The sequence below is a fragment of the Aquarana catesbeiana genome, linkage group LG10 (assembly GCF_042186555.1).
Source record: "Aquarana catesbeiana isolate 2022-GZ linkage group LG10, ASM4218655v1, whole genome shotgun sequence".
NCBI classification, from domain to species: Eukaryota; Metazoa; Chordata; class Amphibia; order Anura; family Ranidae; genus Aquarana; species Aquarana catesbeiana.
Window position 1 is genome coordinate 17,424,385 of NC_133333.1, and position 23,119 is coordinate 17,447,503.

General features: G+C 45.3%; 1 protein-coding gene across 5 annotated transcripts in view; it reads left to right on the plus strand.

Moving 5' to 3' along the window:
- The window catches only part of LOC141110402 (phospholipase A2 inhibitor and Ly6/PLAUR domain-containing protein-like), a 39,483-nt gene that overhangs the window by 12,176 nt on the left and 4,188 nt on the right, over positions 1-23,119 (plus strand). The window contains exons 1-5 of one of the 5 annotated variants that reach the window (XM_073601734.1): positions 1,385-1,514; positions 11,359-11,437; positions 14,366-14,482; positions 16,507-16,656; positions 19,714-19,854. In XM_073601734.1, coding sequence (XP_073457835.1) covers positions 1,506-1,514; positions 11,359-11,437; positions 14,366-14,482; positions 16,507-16,656; positions 19,714-19,854 — 496 coding nt within the window. In that variant the 5' untranslated portion in view covers positions 1,385-1,505. Of the gene's footprint in view, positions 1-1,384; positions 1,515-5,479; positions 5,549-11,358; positions 11,438-14,365; positions 14,483-16,506; positions 16,657-19,713; positions 19,855-23,119 lie in introns of those variants that run through there. The other 4 variants (XM_073601735.1, XM_073601738.1, XM_073601737.1 and 1 more) reach the window with 4 other exon arrangements.

Genomic DNA, 23,119 nt, shown 5'->3' on the forward strand with positions numbered 1-23,119 from the left:
ACGGGGACAGCTGGGGAGGCAGAGGAGGACAGTGGGGAGGGGATAATGTAGAGCCAGACGAAGCGGGCACAGCTGGGGAGGCAGAGGAGGACAGTGGGGAGGGGACACTGGGGAGCCGGACGAGGCGGGCACAGCTGAGGAGGCGGAGGAGGACAGTGGGGAGGGGACACTGGGGAGCCGGACGAGGCGGGCACAGCTGGGGAGGCAGGGGAGGACAGTGGGGAGGGGACACTGCGGACATGGACAAGGCGGGCACAGCTGGGGAGGCAGGGGAGGACAGTGGGGAGGGGACACTGGGGAGCCGGATGAGGCGGGCACAGCTGGGGAGGTGGAGGAGGACAGTGGGGAGGGGACACTGGGGACCTGGACAAGGCGGGCACAGCTGGGGAGGCAGAGGAGGACAGTGGGGAGGGGACACTGGGGACCTGGACAAGGCGGGCACAGCTGGGGAGGCAGAGGAGGACAGTGGGGAGGGGATAATGTAGAGCCAGACGAAGCGGGCACAGCTGGGGAGGCAGAGGAGGACAATGGGGAGGGGACACTGGGGACCTGGACAAGGCGGGCACAGCTGGGGAGGCAGAGGAGGACAGTGGGGAGGGGATAATGTAGAGCCAGACAAAGCGGGTACAGCTGGGGAGGAGGAGGAGGACAGTGGGGAGGGGACACTGGGGAGCCGGACGAGGTGGGCACAAGGACAGCTGGAGAGGTGGACACCATCAGGTCTCCAGACTTAGGCAAAACTAGTCTGCTCTGACCCTGCTCCTTGTTGTACTCACCCATGCCCTAGTCAAGACTAGCACCACCCCCCGGGAGCGTTGAGGGGGGGTGTTACCTAGGTTTGATATAGGTCAGTGCCAGGGTTAGTGTTTGGGTCAAGGTCGGGGTCAAAGGTCAAAAGGTCAAAGGGTCAGTATTTTTTTTTTTTTTTAATTAGTGTCAGTGTGTTTTAGGTAGGATAAAAAAAGCAATATGCACACTATTGTTTCTGGGCTGTACTACAGGTACAAACAACAACTAACATACACAGATGTGATATCGCTGCCATCGTCAGGAGCAGGAGAATTTATTTGGGGTTTTCTGTGGTGAAAAGTTTTGGTAGTAGAAAGAAATTTACAGCTAAATGTATTTTTATTTTTTTCTATTTTGGGCCAGTTTTCCTTTTGATTAAAAAAAAACCCCCAAAACTTCCTGGATACACAAAGTAGTTGTGATGATTTGTATGGTTTTACCAGCACATGTCAAAGCTGCAAAATTGTGCTTAGGCATTTAGATTTGTTTTACCCTTAGGCGTGAAGAGGTTAAGTCAAATTTTCTCTGTTTTTTTTTTTTGTTACTCTCAGTTGTTATTGAGGAGGAGGAGGAAGACAACAGTGAAACTGGTGAAAGTTTAATAGCAGATCACAGTTCATTCTATTGGCTCTTCTGTTGTTGGGGGATGGGTGATAGTGAGGCTCAGAAGTCAAAGTGACCTGAGATCTTAGAAGACGCAGTTCTGGGGGCTCTGGATGTGCGTTGTGAGTACATAGAATCCGACTTCAAGAATACGATAAACTTTTTCTTTTTATATTTTTAAAGTTTTTTTGTTTATTGTGTTGAAGGAGAATTGCGTAACAAACCTTACAACATATCACAGAACAGAGTTTAGTGAGCACATCGCCTTTATTTGTGTTAGTTACATACAGTATATCCTAAATATATATATATACATACATACATACACACCCTTCATGACCAGGCCATTTTTTGCAATATAGCACTGCGTTAGTTTAACTGACAGTTGCGCGGTCGTTGTGCCCAAAAATAAAACTGATATCCTTGTTTTCACACAAATAGAGCGTTCTTTTGGTGATATAAACGGTTGTGCTATAAACGAAAAATTACAGAAAGTTTTAGTAAAAAAACAAAAACAAAAAAAAAAAAACAATATTTTTTTTTACTTTCTGCTATAAAACACATCCAATAAAAAGAATGTTAAAAAAAAAAAAAAAAAAAAAAAAATGGTATTTCTTCATCAATTTAGGCCACTATGTATTCTGCTACATGTTTTTGGTAAAAAAAAAATTCCCAATACGCGTATATTGATTGGTTTACGGGACTATTATTACATTTTAATCAAATTTCTTTATAAATTTAGGCCAGTATATACCCTGCTGCATATTTTTTGGTAAAAAAATAAATAAAATAAATCCCAATACGTGTATATTGATTGAAATGTAATAATGATCCCGTAAACCAAATCAATATACGTATATTGGGATTTTTTTATGTTTTATTTGTTTTAACCAAAAATATGTAGCAGAGTATATATTGTCCTAAATTTATAAAGAAATTTGATAGAAATGTAATAATGGTCCTGTAAACCAATCAAATGTCTTTATAAATTTAGGCCAATATATACTCTGATACATATTTTCGGTAAAAAAAAAAAAATCCCGATAAGCGTATATTAATCGGTTTACAGGAACGTTCTAGCGTCTTCAAACTATGGGGTAGATTTATGGAATTAAAATTTTTTTTTTTTTTAGTTTTTTTTTTTTTTTCCTATACTAGTAATGGCGACGATCAGTGACTTCTATAACGGGACTGCTATATTGCGGCGGCCAATACGACACTAACTGACACTTTTGACACTTTGTGGGAACCAGTGACCCCAATACAGTAATCAATGCTAAAAATATATAAATACAAAAGCAATGCACTTTAGAATGCAAAAATTCTCACTTTAGAAAGCAAAAATAGTAGGGCTGCTACCTAAAAACATAAACATAACAAGAGATGAAAAACATAAATATATAACAGTGTATATATAATATAGTCCACAGTAGCGCTCTTAAATGTGTCCAAAAATGACAAAAAATGTCCTTAATAATGAAAAAAAAAAATTTCTATGTGTGTGTATATGTGTGTGTATATATATATATATATATATATATATATATATATATATATATACACCAAAAAGACAATCCTTTTTGAAGAGTGCGAAAACAATATGTGTATATGATGACACCAATTCCTCCACCACAGAGATGAATGGGAGATCAACTCCCGTTAAGATATAGGGTTAATTGCACATATGGATGAGGTTTGCGGTGTCTATGGGGGGTGGTTTCACTCAGCAGTTTGCCGTGCTGACAGATCCTGCTAAGTGTCAGCTGAATACTTGGAGATCAGACGAGCAATAGACCAGTTAAGGTAATGCTTGGAGATCATCGTGTGTAATTATATGCATATGGGGTTGTGCCGAGCTGATTGGTTGATAAGCAAGGAAGAGGATATTTTAAACTTGGTTGCCGTGAAATGTCGCCACCCCCTGTGACGTAGTCGGAATTGACGAAACGCGTCGGGGTGGCTATAGGGCCACTGTATGTTGAAGCTGGGATGGTGTTCTGATGTCTAGCGATCAGCTTGTGCTGTGACCAATCACAGCTGGCGCCACCTACCCGGAAATGCAGAACCGTGTGTGTGTGTGTATATATATATATATATATATATATATATATATATATATATATATATATATATATCATTCTGCACAGAGCGGCCGCCCTGAGCAGTAAACCCACATGGGCCGCGGTCATTATCTGTATATTTATATTGATCAGCGACCCACCTAATATTGATTAGGTCCCCCTTTTGCTGCCAAAACAGCTCCGACCCAACGCGGATTGGACGCCACTAGACCTCTGAAGGTATGCTGTGGTATCTTGCACGAAGCCACCAGTAGCAGATCCTTAAGGTAGGGTTGCACCAATAACAGTATTACCGAGTGATTAGTCACCAGTACCCGCTATCGGCGAGTACTTGACCAAAAGTATTGGTACTCGCTGGCAAAAAAAACAACGGTATTGGTGCAACCCCTCCTTTCTGCCCTGTAATATGGGGGGGTGGGGCCTCCATTGATTGTTTTTTTTTCTGGCACCTCCCACAGATACTCGATTTGAATTGAGATCTGGAGAATCTGGAGGCCAAGTCAACGCATCAAACCCCGTTGTGTTCCTAAAACCATTCTTGAACCATTTTTGCAGTGTGGCGGGGCTCATTATCCTGCTCAAAGAGGCAGCTGCCATCCGGTTATACCGTTTTTATGAAGGGGTGTACTTGGTCACTAACAATGTTTAGGTAGGCGGATTCATTCTCCAGCTCCCCAGATTCTGCAGGTTGGTGCCTGCCTGAGATATTGCACTGAAAGGGCTCTGGGGCGATGTTATAAGTCTGCTGCAGGCAGGAGGAAGCAATTCCTACGTTTCCTCTTCACCCTCAGTGAACGGAATGTGCATTAGAATGTCGTAGAAGGTCACAAGGCCAGAGGCTGCAGCTGGGGCTGAGATGATGTCATCGGTCTGCTGTAGGCAGGAAGAAGCATTTCCTCAGTCTCTTCTCCCCCAAAAAAGCATTTCCTCTGTCACTTCTCCCCCAAAAAGCATTTCCACAGTTTCCTCACCCCCAGAAATTAGACTGTGCACTATAATGTTGTAGCAAGTCACAAGGTGAGAGGCTGCAGCTGGGGCTGAGATGATGTCATCGGTCTGCTGCAGGCAGGAAGGAGCATTTCCTCAGTCACTTCTCCCCTAAAAAGTATTTCCTTAGTCTCCTCGCCCCCCAGTAACTAGACTGTACATTATAATGTTGTAGCAAGTCACAAGGTGAGAGGCTGCAGCTGGGGCTGAGATGATGTCATCTGTCTGCTGCAGGCAGGAAGGAGCATTTCCTCAGTCACTTCTCCCCAAAAAGCATTTCCTCAGTCTCCTCACTCCCAGTAGGTAGAAGCATTTGCTCAGTCTCGTCTCCCCAAGAGGTATTTCTTCAGTCTCCTCACCCCCAGTAATTAGACTGTACGTTATGATGTTGTAGCAAGTCACAAGGTGAGAGGCTGCAGCTGGGGCTGAGATGATGTCATCTGTCTGCTGCAGGCAGGAAGGAGCATTTCCTCAGTCACTTCTCCCCCAAAAAGCATTTCTTCAGTCACTTCTCCCCCAAAAAGCATTTCCTTAGTCTCCTCGCCCCCAGTAACTAGACTGTACATTATAATGCTGTAGCAAATCACAAGGTGAGAGGCTGAGATGATGTAAACGGTCTGCTGCAGGCAGGAAGGAGCATTTCCTCAATCTCTTCTCCCCAAAAGCATTTCCCCAGTCTCCTCACTCCCAGTAATTAGACTGTACACTATATTGTTAGAGCAAGTCACAAGGCGAGAGGCTGCAGCTGGGGCTGAGATGATGTCATCAGTCTGCTGCAGGCAGAAAGAAGCATTTCCTCAGTCTCCTTTCCTCACAGTGATCAGACTGTCCATTGTAACTTTGTAGCACGTCACAATGAGAGCCTGTGAGCGAGGTGACCAGCCCCCTCTGTTTGCTGATGTAATCGTGCCAGAGGCTTGAGCTTCAGTGATCTCTTCATTCAGACAAGCAATCTGCCCCCCCCCCCCACATTTTACTGCTCAGTACTTTGCACTCTGCTGTTACTTCCTCTTCCTTCTCCTGTCTGAAGATCAGCTTCCTGCACCTCCCCAGCTGCTCAAAAACGGAGGCCTGATAATGCGGATTGAGTGAGTTCAGTACAAGAAGCAGAGATAACCTCATCGCACATTCCGTAATCTTATTTTTCTACCAGCGAAAGCGGAACGTAACCCTTTGCGGCAACTTTTTTTTCTCTCTTTGTTCCACTCCTCCTCCCTCCTAGGGCTTGTTCACATGGGCAGTGCCCTCCGAAGAGCGTTGTACCCAAACAAAATTGACGTCCTTTTTTCCCCACAAATAGAGCTTTCTTTTGATGGTATTTGATCACCTCTGCGTTTTTTTTTTTTTTTTGCGCTATAAACAAAAAAAGAGCGACAATTTTGAAAAAAAAAGCAATATTTTGTACTTTTTGCTGTAATAAATATCCAAAAAGCATATATTGTTTGTTTATTTATTACAGCAAAAAGTACAAAATATTGCTTTTTTTTTCAAAATTGTCGCTCTTTTTTTGTTTATAGCGCAAAAAAAAAAAAAAAACGCAGAGGTGATCAAATACCATCAAAAGAAAGCTCTATTTGTGGGGAAAAAGGACATCAATATATATGTATAATTTTTTTTTTTTTTTTTTTTTTACTTGTAATGGTGGCGATCTGCGATTTTTATTTTTTATTTTGACTGAGACATTATGGCGGACACATCGGACACTTTTGACACTATTTTGGGGACCAGTGACATTATTACAGCGATCAGCACTATAAAAATGTACTGATTACTGTGTAAATGACACTGGCAGGGGAAGGGGTTAACACTAGGGGGGCGATCAAGGGGTTAAGTGTGTTCCCTGACTGTGTGTTCTAATTGTAGGAGGAGGGGACTGACTAGTGAGGATGAGAGATCGTGGTTCCCAGGTCATAGGAACTCAAGATCTCTCTCTCCTCTCCTCACAGAACTGGGATGTGTGTGTTCTGCCTCTCGTGCCCGCGATCGCTCGTGGCCGGTGGTCACGAGCATCGGCAGCCCCGCTGTGCGATATTGCACCTGCTATCCCACTTAAGGGAGCTGACGTATAGCAATGACAGTTCGCGGGATCGTGCCGACCCGCCGCAGTATAATGACGGTGGCTGGTTGGCAGGTGGTTAACCCTGTAACTATTGCACTGCTACGCTGTAATCACATGCTCGCGGTTGTGGTGCGGCCCCATAGACTCACATTGGTCATGCGGTTTAATTTTTGGCATAGCCGATTTGCATGTGCAAGGCCCTGAATGGCAGCATGCCCAGGATCAGGTAGGTGGTGGGGGGAATGGCTGGCAGAAGGGGTGGGCAGGAAGGACAGCCGCCCCGGGCGCAGTGGGCAAAGAATAAGGGGGCAAAGAACAGAGGCAGGGTGGTAAACCCATTCTACAACATGTACCAACAGTGGAGGAGGAGGTTGCAATTCTGGATCTATGCCCTAGGAGCTGGACAACCCTGTCCTGGTACTGGTGGGGGGGGGGGGGTGGCAGTATAACCGCTAGATTTTACCCCTAGCCGCACATGTGAATGAAGACATATTTGGGTAACACGGTTCCTTGTGTTGCAGTAATGCACGCAGGTACATGCACTTCTCCACATGATGATGGGAATAGTTCCTAACACTGAGCCCCATACCTATGAGTGACCCCGGGGTGGGGGGACTCTCCTGTATGGAGATGTATAGGAGTGACCCCGGGGTGGGGGGGACTCTCCTGTATGGAGATGTATAGGAGTGACCCCAGGGTGGGGGGGACTCTCCTGTATGGAGATGTATAGGAGTGACCCCGGGGTGGGGGGGACTCTCCTGTATGGAGATGTATAGGAGTGACCCCAGGGTGGGGGGGACTCTCCTGTATGGAGATGTATAGGAGTGACCCCGGGGTGGGGGGGACTCTCCTGTATGGAGATGTATAGGAGTGACCCCGGGGTGGGGGGGACTCTCCTGTATGGAGATGTATAGGAGTGAGCCCGGGGTGGGGGGGACTCTCCTGTATGGAGATGTATAGGAGTGACCCCGGGGTGGGGGGGACTCTTCTGTATGGAGATGTATAGGAGTGACCCCGGGGTGGGGGGGACTCTCCTGTATGGAGATGTATAGGAGTGACCCCGGGGTGGGGGGGACTCTTCTGTATGGAGATGTATAGGAGTGACCCCGGGGTGGGGGGGACTCTCCTGTATGGAGATGTATAGGAGTGACCCCGGGGTGGGGGGGACTCTTCTGTATGGAGATGTATAGGAGTGACCTCGGGGTGGGGGGGACTCTCCTGTATGGAAGTGGGCACTGTGGCATTATTAGAGGTGGGGGGCACCACAATAAGATTCGGGGGGGGGGGATATGTGTTGGAAGGGGGAATTTTGGGGGTGGCAGGGGGCAAATACTATTCTGTGATGATGTGCTAAGAGTGGTGATTTAGGGGGATTTATGTTGGAAGGGGTAATGGGGGGGGGAATAAGATTTTTCCTAAGGGTGGGGGGGATTGAGGGGGGATTTGTGCTGGGAGTGGGGGTTGAGACGACGTGTACTAGGAGGGAAAATTTTAGGGGTAGAGGATTATTGCTGGGGGGGGGGGCTGTTATTTTATTGGGGTCGGTAGGGCATTTGAGGTGCGGGATTTGGGTAAAGATTTGTGCTGGGAGTGGGGGATAAAATGTGTACTAGGAGGGGAAATTTTAGGGGTAGAAGATTTTTGCTAGGGTGGGGGAATTTTAGCTGGGGGGCAAATTTGTACTGGGAGAAGGGGGGAATTTATGCATAAAAGGTAAGCATGCAAATTAGTGCTCCGTTTTTTTTTTTTTTTTGTGGAGGGATCTTTGCTGACACATAATGCTCCATACATTTTGCGGTGGGGGGGGGGGGGGGGGGCAGTTTGGAATGCTCGCCCTGGCTTCTAGATTACCTGGTCCCGGCACTGATGTAGGCTGCTGGTAAACACCGTCACACTGCTGCTCTAATATGGGGCACTATGCTGGCTGCACATATACAGGGCCAAATGGTAGGCAGGACAGGCAGTTGCCTCAGTCGTTTCAGCAGCGAGGGGGTGCAAAATCTGATTCTGCTGGTAAGCTCACAGCTCATGGTTGGGGGGGGGCATAGGGGGATGCAATTTTGCCTTCTTGCTTTCTGTGCTGAAGAACCGTGTCCTAGCATTGCATGTTTGTACCAGCATAGGCAGGGAAGTTGTCACCTCCTACATAATACACCCATAGTGATGCCAACACACCCGGACATGATCTGTAGGCATGAGGCTTATTAGAAATGCAGCTCATGTTGTGGTAGGCTGTGATGTATGGAGGCGCATTTCACAAAGCTTTCACACAAGAGGAAGTATCTTTATTTAACCATGTGCCTGGGGTTGCCAAACCTGAACAGGCCCTGTCCCGAGCCACATTCCTGTCTGAATAATGTGTCTAGGTTTCAGGTGGACTGAAACCCGGACACATGATTCAAATCCCGGACGGTCCGGGTGATTCCCGGACAGGTGGTAACCCTACATGTGCCTGCAATTTTCAAGTGTGATCGAATGTCACTGAAAATAACTGTCACTTGGTGGAAATTTAGTATTTCACCGTGGGATCACACTTAAAGGGGGAGGGTAAGATGGTGCCTCTCCAGGCCACACCCCCCCTCCCCCCGCCGCTTCCCAGTCGTTTCCGAGCTTACTGAACCTGTCGGTAAAAACCCAAAAGTGATCCGGTGCGCCTGTTTGCTGGGCAGGAAGTCAAGTGAGGGCAAGATGGTCCCCACTCGGCTCTATGCCCTTGGAGGATTGGAGCAACTTCTGACATCACTTCTTCAGTTCTCGGGCATAAGCAAATTTTTTTTTTTTTTTAAGTCGTAATGTCATATTTTTGTTTTCTTTTGCTTTTAAAGGTAAAGAAGAGATTTGGGGTCCTTTTGACCCCCAGATCTTTCAATAAAGAGGACCTTTCGTGCCTATTTCTATTACAGGGGATGTTTACATTCCTTGTAATAGGAATAAAAGTGATAAAAAAAAACAAAAAAAAACAGTGTAAAGAAAAAAAGTTAAACAAATAATAATAATAAAAAAAAAAGTAAGGCGTCCCATTACTATGAGTTCGGGCACAGAAGCGAACACATACATAAGTCGCGCCCGCATGTGAAAATGGTGTTCAAATTAGTATCTAGGTTCAATCTTTGACTGAAGGTGGACAAACGTCAGACGGAGACCAGTAGTCAGCAGAAACTGATCTAATTTATTGATACAATATGCTCTTCTTTTATATGATTACAAATGGGCGTGTACATTCATTAATAAGTGCACATTTGACAACATATGATTAACTGCTTCCATACCGGGCTAATTCTAGCATTCCATGTAAAAATCATCATTTATTTTTGCTAGATAATTACTCAGAACCCCCAAACAATTTTTTAATATATATATATATATATATATATATATATAATATATATATACAATTTTTTTTAAGCAAAGACCCTAGGGAATAAAATGGAGGTCATTGCAATTTTTTATATCACACGGTATATATCCCCAAAAAGCCTTTCCCCAGTCTCTTCTTTCCCGAAAAGCATTTCCTTAGTCCCCTCGCCCCCAGTAATTAGACTGTACATTATAATGCTGTAGCAAATCACAAGGAGAGGCTGGGGCTGAGATGATGTAATCGATCTGCTGCAGGAAGGAGCATTTTCTCAATCTCTTCTCTTCTAAGCTAATTCTAGCATTCTTTTGCTAGAAAATTACTCAGACCACCCCAAACATATATATATATATATATATATATATATATATATATATATATATATATATATGTTATTATGTTTGGGGGGGGTCTGAGTAATATGATATAATATTTTGTTTGGCAGAGACCCTAGAGAATAAAATGGTGGTCATTACAATTTTTTTATATCAAACAGTATAGCGCAGCAATTTTTCAAACACGATTTTCATGAATTAAATTAAAAAAAAAAGAAAAACACTAAAGTTATCCCAATTTTTTATTTGTATAATGTGAAAGATGATGTTACTCTGAGTAAATAGATACCTAACATGTCACACTTTAAAATTGCGCACGCTCGTGGAATTTCAACGCACTGCGGTACCTAAAAATCTCCATAGGCGACACTGTAAACATTTTTACAGATAACCAGTTTAGAGTTTCAGAAGAGATCTAGTGCTAGAATTATTGCTCTCGCTCTAGTGATTGCGGAAATACCTCACATGTGTGGTTTGAACACCATTTACATATGTGAGCACGACTTACGTAGGGATGGGGGTGCTTTACATAGGGATGGGGGGGTGCTTTACTTTTTTTTTTTTCTTATTTATTTACTTTTTATTTTTACACTGTCCTTTTTAATTTTTTTTATTTTACTTATCACTTTTATTATATATGTAAACATCCCTTGTAATAGAAATAAGCATGACAGGTCCTCTTTATTGTGAGATCTGGGGTCAAAAAGACTTCAGAGCTCTCATTTACCCTTAAAAGCAAAAGAAAAAAACACTTTGACTTAAAAAAAAAAAAAAAAATTCTTTATGCCCCAGAACTGGAAGTAGCACTGGAGGTTGCTCAAGTCCTCCAAGGTAGTGTCATTTCTAGGGCGACTTTCGTGAGATTTTCATGCGACTTGTACATTCAATGGCACTCATGTTGCAAGAAATTTGCGTCAAGGTAAAGTCGCATAGATTGCAACGGGTGCCATTGAAAGAAATGGGCTACGACTTGTCATGCGACTTTATGTGTCCAAAGTCACATGGCAAGTCGCACTAGTGTGAAGGGAGCCTAAACGTCAAGATTAAGATATTGGTTTTGGGTGTCCGGCTTTAAATTTCTCTATCTACAGCTGGGTAAGTAATCAGTACACCTGAACGCCTAACTGAATACTCTCATCTACCTTACAGCAGCTTAAGGAAGAGAAAACATCAATAATGGCGGCTATTTTTTGGATTCTCCCGATCTTTTTGGCTCTGGTACCATCTGGTGAGTGTTTTTTCAATTCTAGAGCAAATATGACATTTTGTGTATATTTTTATAATTTTGTTTATTCTAAAGGAGTTACATTATTCTAAATACATAACAAATATCAAAGCCGGCATCCAGGCAGATATAAAAGATACAAATGAACGTACTTGTGAGTTGACAGTTCCAAATCTCATGACAAGTCACAACCCGTTGCCGGCTAGGGATGAGCCTGATGTTAAAAAAGTCTATGGGAGAAATCAAAAGTGCTAATTTTCAAAGCTTATATGCATGCTATTGTCATAAAAAGTGTTTGGGGACCTGGGTCCTGCCCCAGGGGACATGGATCAATGCAAAAAAAAGTTTTAAAAATGGCCATTTTTTCGGGAGCAGTTTTTTAATAATGCTTAAAGTGAAACAATAAAAGTGAAATATTCCTTTAAATTTCGTACCTGGGGGTGTCTATAGTATGCCTGTAAAGGGGCGCATTTTTCCCGTGTTTAGAACAGTCCCTGCACAAAATTACATTTCTAAAGGAAAAAAAGTCATTTAAAACTACTCGCGGCTGTAATGTATTGTCGGGTCTCTGCAATACAGAAAAAGTCATTGAAAAAAACGGCATGGGATTCCCCCACAGTCCATTACCAGGCCCTTTGGGTCTGGTATGAATATTAAGGGGAACCCCCGAACCAAAAAAAAAAATTGCGTGGGGGTCCCCCCATATTCCATACCAGACCCTTATCTGAGCACACAACCTGGCAGGCCGCAGGAAAAGAGGGGGGGGGGAGAGAGCGCCCCCCCCTCCTGAACCGTACCAGGCCACATGCCCTCAACATGGGGAGGGTGCTTTGGGGTAGCCCCTCAAAGCACCGTGTCCCCAAGGGCCTCATCCCCACAACCCTTACCTGGTGGTTGTGGGGGTCTACAGGTGTGGGGTAATCGGAATCTGGAAGCCCCCTTTAACAAGGGGACCCACAGATCCTGGCCCCCCCCCTGTTTGAAATGGTAACGGGTACATTCATTTCACAAAAAAAGTGTCAAAATGTTAAAAAAAAAACAAGACACACCTTGGGACAAGTCCTTTATTAAAAAATAAAAATGTCCCACGAAGTCCATTCATCTTCTTCTATGGCTCCGCCGACGGATCGAAAAATAAAAGATCCGCCTCCATGGGAGGCACCCGCCATATGACGCTTCAGCGATGATGACAGTTCTTTTATAAGTGAAGGTGGGGCCACACGGTGATGTACCCGGGTGGCCCCGCACCCCTCTGACGCCACGAGGAAGCCATTGGGAAGTCCCTGTGCGTCAGAGGGGCGGGTCACCTGGGTACGTCACCCTGTGGCCCCCCTCAGTTATAAAAGATGCCGTTTTTTTCAATGACTTTTATCTGTATTGCCAGAACCTAACAATTCATTATAGCCGCGAGTAGTTTTAAATGACTTTTTTTTTTTCCTTTAGAAATGTCATTTTGCTCTCGGATTGTTCCAAACACGGGGAAAATGCGCCACTTTACAGGCATACTATAGAGACCCCCCAGGTACAAAATTTAAAGGAATATTTCACTTTTATTGTTTCACTTTAAACATTATTAAAATCACTGCTCCCGAAAAAACTGATGTTTTTAAAACTTTTTTGTGCATTGATCCATGTCCCCTGGGGCAGGACCTGGGTCCCCAAACACTTTTTATGACAATAACTTGCATATTAACCCTTAAAATGAGCACTTTTTGATAATTCATGTTCGTGTCCCATAGACTTTAACAGTGTTCGCGTGTTCGAACAAATTTTTTTGCCTGTTCATATAGCTGCAACTCATATCACATCGATTATTTAAAAGTAGATGTGTGCAATTCGTTTCATTCCGAATTCGTTTTTTGACGAAATTCGACAAATTGGTTAATAACGAATTGTTAGAAGATCCGAAAATTCTGAAATTCGAAAATTCGACAAAGAACGAAAATCCAAAAATAAGAGTGAAAATCCGAAATAATAACGAACTAATAATAACTATTACTAACTATTAAATTATAGGTATTGAAATTTCCTTTCAAATTTGGCTGTTAGTGAACGTATCGAATATGAATTTATTCGAAGTTGCGAATTCTCCGAAATAACGAATGCCGCATCTAAACAAAATGTAACAAATTAATAATAAAAAAAGTTTATTATTATATATTATTATTAATTTGTTACATTCCATTTGTTTAGAGCCCATTCACACAGGGGCGACTTTGGATCCGACTCGAGTCGCCCAAAGTCGCGCGACATGATAAAATCAATGTAGGTGAATGAGAGCCGACTTAATGCACACTACTGAAGTCACTTTGACTTCAGAAAAGGTTCCTGTACTACTTCAATCCGACTTTTAGGCGACTAGTACCCATTGATTTCAATGGAAGTCGCCTCCAAGTCGGATGACCGTTCATAGTGAGGCAACTTTACAGGAAGCTTTACAGGAACTTTACAGGAACAAGAATGATGTCACAAGAGCTGATAAGCTCTGATTGGCCACTTGTAAGTTCCCTGTCCTGGAGGCGACTTCAAGTCGTGTTGTAAGTCGCCCCAAGTCGCGCTGAAGTCGCCCCAAGTCGTGCTGTGATTCATACTCAAGTCGCGTCCAAGTTGCCTCCCAAAGTCGCTCTGGAAGTCGTGTTGCCCCTGTGTGAATGGGCTCTTAAATGCGGCATTCATTATTTCGAATAATTAAATATAAATGAACGTTTAACCCCTTCTATTAACTCCTTCTTCACCTCTTAGCTTTTTTTTTTTTTTTGTGTATTCATGTTTAAAGTTGAAAAAAATTGGATATTTTTTTTTAGCAGAATTACAATGAAAATATTTTGTGCCAGAAATATGTGCATTTTTGGTGTCTTCGCTTTGGGCGCCATTTCAGCTTGTCTGATTTTGGTAAATTTTAACGTCTTTGCTATGACCCGTGTACTTTAGGTTCCTCGCTGTCCTGTGGGCTCTGCGGAAGTACAAAAGACACTTCGTGCACCGGCCCCAGCAGGACTTGTCTTCCCGGCTCTGCCTGTCTGGTTATATACACCTCGTTTGAATCAGGTGAGTTCCCATTTAAGACCTGAAGGCGGGGCTAGACCCTGAATGCGTAGTTGGCAACAGAGATCCATAAATGAGTCTTCTCAGCCTTTGTGCTTCTGTAATTAATAGCAAAAGGTTAGTTTACAGAAAATTTGTAAAACATTTTTTACAAAAAAGTAAAATGTTCTCGGTTTTTCACACCCAAGGGCAAAAGGGGCAGCTGCCCCGGGCCCAGTCATAGTTGTGGGGCCCAAAGCACCTGCCCGTTGAGCCTGCAAATAGTTAGGTGGATTCAAGAGGGCCCAAGAAAATGTTTTCTCAGGGTCCAATCAATATTAAAGACTGCCCTGAGTAAGGTAGTCTTGCATATTATAAATGTTCTTCCACAAAGTTTCCCATCAGCACAGAAACCCAATATGACAGCGTGGGAACAAAACAACAAAGAGGAACACTAGGCCTGGAAGAAGGACAATGCTGGACTCCATGGACTAGCACTCGCATCAAAGAACTAAGGGGTACCGCTCCGGGCTCCTGTGTTCCAATCAGATGATTTAAGCTGGGGGGGCATTAGATACATGAAAGAGAAGTCCCAAACCCTAAATACCAACACAATCCGATGGTCAGCATAGTAAGAGCAGCTTCAGCCTAGAACTGACGCGTTTCGTCCCACCCATTTCAATACAGAGGATATTTAGAATGGTATAAAAATAAAATAGCTAGGTAGGGGTGGAGTCCCCTATTAAGGTAATAACTGTTACGTGCATCGCTGCATTGTATGTCTAGGCATGCATGGGATGGTAATGCAATTCCCAGCCATGATGTAGACATGCCGTTCAGCTTTGCCAAATTCCGTGTCTGCGCATGAGTGGGATGTCAGAGCAAGATGCCAGCATGGGAACAAAACAACAACAAGAACACTGGGCCTGGAAGAAGAACAGCACTGGACTCCATGGACTAGTACTTCTATAAAAGAACTAAGGGGTACCGCTCTAGGCTCCTGTGTTTCAATCTAAGGTCTCACGCTGGTGGTGCTGGCTGGAAGGAACCTGTCCTAGCTTAGTGCACTAGATACAGGAAAGAGAAGCCCCAAATGCCACACACCAACACAACCTGACAGTCGGCATTGTTTGAGCAGTTTGAGCCTAGCCCCGACGTGTTTTGTCCCACCTATGGGGGAAAACTGTGTTGGGGGCATGGCCTGGATGGAGCTAGGTTAAAGCTGCTCTTGCTATGCCAACCGTCGGATTGTTTAGGTGTGCGGCGTTTGATTCTTCTCTTTCCTGTATCCCAGGACTAGTAGTTGTGTTTTTTTTAAAATTTCAATACAGAGGATATTTAGTAGTGTGGTAGACCTGCCTCTCAGCTTTGCCAGATTCCTTGTCTGCGCATGCATGGCATATCAGGGCAAGATGGCAGCGTGGGAACAGAACAACAAAGAAGAACACTAGCCCTGAAAGAAGAAAATGGACTGGTACTTACATAAAAAAAGAAGGGGTACCGCTCCAGTCTCCTGTGTTCCAATCTGAGGACTCGTGCTGGGGATGCTAACTGGAATGAGCCTGTCCTAGCTCAGAGCGCTAGATACAGCAAAGAGAAGTCCTAAACCCCACATACCGACACAACCCGATGTTCGGCATAGTAAGAGCAGCTTCAGACTAGCTCCTACGCGTTTCGTCCCATCCATGGGGCAAAACTCATTGGGGGTGTGTGGCCTGGACCGAGCTAGGTTGAGGCTGCTCTTACTATGTCAACCATCAGGTTGTGTAGGTATGCGGCGTTTGGGACTCTTTCCTGTATCCCAGTATGCCTGTATAGCTTGTTAGGGGCGGGGTTCCCTATTACGGTAAAAAATGTTACGTGCGCCACTGCATTGCGGTGTCATTCATTTTGAATGGGACCCCAATGCATTAGGTCAACCAGAAGAAAGTTAAACTAAAGAAAAATGGCCGAAGTGAGGCTGCAGATCCTCCCAGAAATCCCATATAATGAACAATTGTCTGAACTAATTTTCAATGCTGAATGTAACAGAATGTGTCCAATTTCAGGAGGCTACCCCTGGGCTCTGTACAGCCTGACCTGCGGCGCTCAGAGGGTATGCGGAATAACTGGCACTGCCAGCCAACCTGAGGATGGGAGGGTAAGAATGGCTACTTCCTGCTGCACCACCGACAACTGTGTCCCGGAATTACCCACCTGTAAGTCATTCCCTTCTATATGGTACTTTAAAGCTGATCTTTCATCTGCTGATATTTTGCTTTCTCTTGTCCCCCCACCCCCCCCCCAACATCAACATGTCAATTAAATTTTTGCATATAAAATCTTCCCGTTGCCATTACATACCGTATTTTAGACCCAGTGATGTCATCACTTTGTCTCTGTGCCTCTCAATGCAATGGAGAAAGATAATGTTTGGTGGGAGGGGCTGAACATAGTTTCCTTAATCACTTGCACTTATACCCTCTTCCTGCCCAGGCCAATTTTCAGCTTTCAGCGCTCTCACACTTTGGATGACAATTGCGCGGTCATACAACACTGTACACACATGACATTTTTATCATTTTTTTTTCACACAAATAGAGCTTTCTTTTGGTGGTATTTAATCACCACTGGGTTTTTTATTTTTTGCAAAATAAAAAAAAAAGACCTCAAATTTAGAAAAAAAACAAACAAAACATTTTTCAGATTTTGTTATAAAATTTTGCAAACAGATACATTTTCTCCTTCACTAATGTGCGCTGAAGAGGCTGCACTGATGGGTGCTGATAGGTGGCAGTGGTGGACACAGATAGAGGCAGCACTGAGGGGCACTGATGGGTGGCACTGATGGTCACAGGTTGCACTGATGAAGCGGCACTGGTGGGCACTGATGAGGCTGAATTGATGGGGGGCACTGATGGGTGTCACTGATAGGCAGCACTGATGGTCACTGATAGGTGGCATTGATGGTCACTGATAGGTGGCACTGGTGGGCACAGATAGGTGGCACTGAGGCTGCACTGATGGGCACTGGTAGGTGGCACTTATAGGCAGCCCTGATGGTCACTGATAGGTGGCACTGGTGGGCACAGATAGAGGCAGCACTGATGGCACTAATGGGTGTCACTGATAGTCACAGGTTGCACTGATGAAGTGGCACTGGTGGGCACTGATGAGGCTGAACTGATGGGGGCACTGATGGGTGGCACTGGTAGGTGGCACTGATAGGCAGCACTGATGGTCACAGGTGGCACTGGTGGGCACAGATAGGTGGCACTGGTAGGCGGCACTGATGATGAGGCACTGATAGGCAGCACTGATGGTCACTGATAGGTGGCACTGGTGGGCACAGATAGGTGGCATTGATTAGTGGCACTGGTAGGCGGCACTGATGATGAGGCACTGATTGGCAGCACTGATGGGCACTGATATGTGGTGCTGGTGGGCACTGATTTGCAGCACATTCGGGCGCTAAGGGGACCGATGTCCCTCTAATCGAAGCCACAGCTTTTTCCTTCACAAAAAAAAAACGATAACCGGCATCTGTTTATTTCCGTGATTGGCCCTTTAACCGATCTATGATCAGCAGAGTTCCATCACAGAGCGCGCTGCCCAAGAAAGGGAGGACGTCTATGGACGCTCTCCCGGCAATTTAGGCAGCACCCTGACTCTGTACTCCCCTCAAGAGCACTCAATCCCAAAGCGAAAGGGCTGGCTCTTGGGAGGAGTTTTGCCAATATGCAAATGTCTTGATGGGCGCATGACAGTCTGGAGGAGTGGGCATTTGCATACAGACCGCCCTAGGTAACGCCCACGTGTGATACTGAGGCTTCGTGATTGAACAAACTGAAATCCAATGAATGAAAAGGGGTGTGGCCAAAGACAGACAGGCTGGGGAGAAATGGCCAGATGGTGCAGGACATCCTCCAGCCAGGAAATGAGGCTCTACCTGACTTGACGCAGCTTCTAATGTGAGAAGCTCACAGTGTGCAGTGAAATCTGAATATGCAAATTCATTATTAGATAGAAGCCTGTAGCACTGTACAAGGCTGAATGTAAGAACCCCAGGGACTGTGAGAACCCCAGGGACCGTGTCCATGATACCCTGACAGTGCCACGGTGAATATGAATATCACAGCAAAAGCCACAATGTTATTTTTTATTGTACATTGAAATTTAATAAAAATAATGTTTATGGTGGAATGGGTCTTTGTTACATTTTTAGTTTTTCGTAAATGCTGAGGGAAATTTGAAAACACCTTAAAAATCCCCTTTCCTACTTCCTGCTCTCCCCTTTTTAGTGCTCTGTGCTGGCAGAGTAGAGTAATAGCCACACCTCAGTGTTCTGTGCTGGCATAGCTGAGTACTGGGAACTATTCCTCCCACTGATACCAGCAATGGGGCACTATTCCTCCCACCGATACCAGCAATGGGGCACTATTCCTCCAACTGACACCAGTGATGGGTGACTATTCCTTCCACTAACTCCAATGATGGGGCACTATTCCTCCCACTGACACCAATGATGGGGCACCATTCCTCCCACTGACACCAATGATGGGGCACCATTCCTCCCACTGACACCAATGATGGGGCACTATTCCTCCCACTGACACCAATGATGGGGCACTATTCCTCCCACTGACACCAATGATGGGGCACTATTCCTCCCACTGACACCAATGATGGGGCACTATTCCTCCCACTGATACCAGCAATGGGGCACTATTACTTCTCCTCATAATCCCAATGATTGGACATTTTCTTCTACCACTGGTCACAGTCCGGCCCCTCTAAAGTTTGAAGGACAGAAAAATGGCCCTTTGTTTATAAAGATTGAGACCCCCGATCTAGACAGTACGGTCACCTGCTGACTTAGCACAATCCACAGGCAGCTTAGCTCTTCAATAAGACACAGACATTAAATCCATCCCAATTTTACTTTGGCCAATTGCAGTACAGAGGATTTCTTTCCAGTTTTTTGTAAGAAGGCAATGACTTTCCTAAGCCTTGTCTCTGTGAATAACAAGCACTGACTAAGGGAACAAGGGAACTAACCAGCACTAAACAGAAGTGAAGGACAGAGGAAGATGCCAAATTCACATCATAAACAAGTTGTAGTTGCACAAAACTGCCACTAGTTGTAGCATACTACAAGCCAATAACAACCTAATGCAGTTCAATACTAATATTTATATATATATTTATTATTTAGATTTACAATTTATTTTTTTCAGTTTCTAGTGACATTCTGTCTCTCTCTCTCTCTCCCTTAGTGCCGGAGGTCAGCTCGGTATGGAATGGTTTGGTGTGTCCATCCTGCGTGAATTCCAAATCCACCTTCTGTTCTGCTTCTACGACCATGCGATGCAAAGGCAATGAGACGATGTGTGTTACCCAGACTATAAAAGTCTCAGGTATAGATCACACATCCAAAACTTCTTTTCTCTTTGTGACTTGGGGTCCCTTTTTTTTTTTTGTTTTGTTAATATGCTAAGCCTTTCCTTGTGTGTTTTAGTCACATGAAATGCAGGGTCCTCTACAGTCCTCTTCCAGTGGTGGCGCTCCATGATGTAGACCACAATGCTGACGTGATAAAATTGGTACTGCTTTCTACATCAATACACTGTGAATGGAGGGCGCTGTCCCCTACGGAACTATGGCACCCTACATTTATAATAGGGTTGCACCGATACCAATACTAGTATCGGTATCAGCGCCAATACCGAGCATTTGCACGAGAACTTGTACTTGTGCAAATGCTCAGATGCTTGACCCGATACTTGGGCAGCCTCAGGGGTGATCGGTGCGGTGGTGGGGGAGTTACAAGCACAGATTTCCCTGTATAGCTTTTATGACAGCTGCTTCTCCTCCCCTCCCTCCCACGGCTGTCAGGGAGATCAGAGCCTGTAACTGCCCCCCTCCGTTCACCCCCGGCTGTTCCCCTCTGCGCTCCCTGCATCCTCCTCTGGGTTCTGAACCGTTTTGTTCTCCGGGTCCCCGTCTGTGTCCTCCTTCAACCCTCCATATCCTCCTCCGGTCCCCCCATGTCCTCCTCCGGTCCCTCCTCCGGTCTCCCCATGTCCTTCTCCAGTTCCTCCTCCGGTCTCCCCATGTCCTCCTCCGGTCTCCCCATGTCCTCCTCCGGTCCCCCCTATCCTCCTCTGGTCCCTCCATGTCCTTCTCCGGTTCCTCCTCCGGTCTCCCCATGTCCTCCTCCCGTCTCCCCACGTCCTCCTCCGGTCCCCCCATGTCCTCCTCCAGTTCCCCCCGTCCTTCTTTGGTCTCCCCATGTCCTCCTCCGGTCCCCCCTATCCTCCTCTGGTCCCTCCATGTCCTTCTCTGGTTCCTTCTCCGGTCTCCCCATGTCCTCCTCCAGTCTCCCCATGTCCTCCTCCAGTCTCCCCATGTCCTCCTCCGGTCCCCCCATGTCCTCCTCCAGTTCCCCCCATCCTTCTTTGGTCTCTCCATGTCCTCCTCCGGTCCCCCCTATCCTCCTCTGGTCCCTCCAAGTCCTTCTCTGGTTCCTCCTCCGGTCTCCCCATGTCCTCCTCCAGTCTCCCCATGTCCTCCTCCGGTCCCCCCATGTCCTCCTCCAGTTCCCCCCGTCCTTCTTTGGTCTCCCCATGTCCTCCTCCGGTCCCCCCTATCCTCCTTTGGTCCCCACCGTCCTTCTTTGGTCCCCCCCGTGCTCTTCCGGTTCCCCCATGCCCCAGATCTGTCAGGAAGGAGAGCGGAGGAAGGAGCTGGTAAATCTGTCATTTACCGGCTCCTTCCTATTCCGAATGCACAGAGTCAGTGATCATTGACTCTGTCCATTCATAAATTAAACATCGTAAACTGTGCTTCACCTTATGAATGGAGAGGAGCCTCTGTCTCCTCTCCATTCATCTTCAGTGCAGCTGAGACTGCAGAGAAAGGGACTGGGTAATCTGTGTCCTCAGTCCCTTTTCCTGTCTGAAAGGGGAGATATCAGGGGTCTGTTTGGGTCCATGATATCTCAACAAACCCCCCCCCCCAAAAAAAAAAAAAACACACACACACCGTCCACTCCAATAACCCAGTGACACATGTGCCACTGTCACATGACATAAAAAAAAAAAAAGTATCGGTAATCGGTATTGGCCAGTACTTGAAAAAAGTATCAGTACTTGTAATCGGTCTTAAAAAAGTGGTATCGGTGCAACCCTAATTTATAGTATATCCTTAAGCTGGTCATACACTGAAAGCTGAAAGAAAAAAACCTAATGCTACATACAGTTTATACAGCGCTGACAATGGGCGCATGTATTAAATATGCTTTAAAAAAGTTGTAAACCCTCGAGGTTTTTTACCTTAATGTATTCTATGCATTAAGGTGAAAAACCTCCTATGATGCAGTGGCCCCCCCGGAGCCCCCCTTTTTACTTACCTGAACCCGGTCTTTCCAGCAATGGGGAGGAGCACAGCAGCTCCAGCCGGTGTCTCAGGTCCTGATTGAATAGATTGATAGCAGCGCAGCCATTGGCTCCCGCTGCTGTCAATCAAATCCAATTAAGCGGGGGACTAGTCCTGCTGTCTGTGTCAATGGATGCAGCAGCAGGACTCGGGAGTGCGCCCGCACGAGTGCCCCAAGGGAGAGCGATTCTCCAACGGGGCACTCGAGAAGAGAAGGAGCCAGGAGCACCGGTGAGGGGCCCCAGAAGAGGAGGATCGGGGCCACTCTGTGCAAGACCAACTGCATAGAGGAGGTAAGTATAACATGTTTGTTTGTTTTTTTTTTTTTAAAACAAGACTTTATATATCCTTTAATTAAAATATCTTTTCAAATATAATTTTTTTTTTTACGATATTTAAAACTTCAAACTATGTAATACTATGTAATTTTAAAACTTATTTCACATACAATATATATATATATATATATATATATATATATATATATATATATATATATATATATAAAAACAAGTAAACCGCGCTAAATATGAGTCCAATTGACATTCAGTGAAATTAAATTCAATTAAGTCCAGAATAATGCAATAAATTCTTCTAGGTGATGAAGTGAAGAAAAAACAACTGTGTGGTGAACTGCTTACCAGAACGTAAGCCAAATCAGACAGATGGCTTAAAACCCAGCCTGGGCCTTTAGGAGCACTTTCTCAATGGGGAACTCAATAGGTTCCCCATTGAGAACGTCAACCTGTGACAAAACGCGTCTGGGAGGGACGTGCTGACGTCACCACGTTACCCTGTTGTGGACGGGAGCTGTCTGAGTGTCGGCCGGCATTGCTGTTTTTCGTTTTTTAAATGTAATGCCGCGTACACACGGTCGGACTTTTCACCTGCAAAAGTCCGACGGACGCCGCCGGACAAAGTCCGGCGGAAAGTCCGACCGTGTGTGGTCTCCATCGGACTTCCGACGGACCGTTTCGGTCAGATTTTTGCGGAAATCCGACGTACTTTAGATTTGAAGCCTGCTTCAAATCTTTACGTCGTACCTCCGCCGGACTCAGTTCCTGACGGAAAGCCCGTTCGTCTGTATGCTAGTCCGAAGGACCAGATACGACGGAGGAGCAGGTTGCTGCATCTCGCGCTCGCTGCAATAGGAAAAACAAATCTTCCTATTGCGGCGAGCGTGGGGCATACCAGGCCCTTAGGTCTGGTATGGATTATAAAGGGGAACCCCTACGCCGAAAAAAC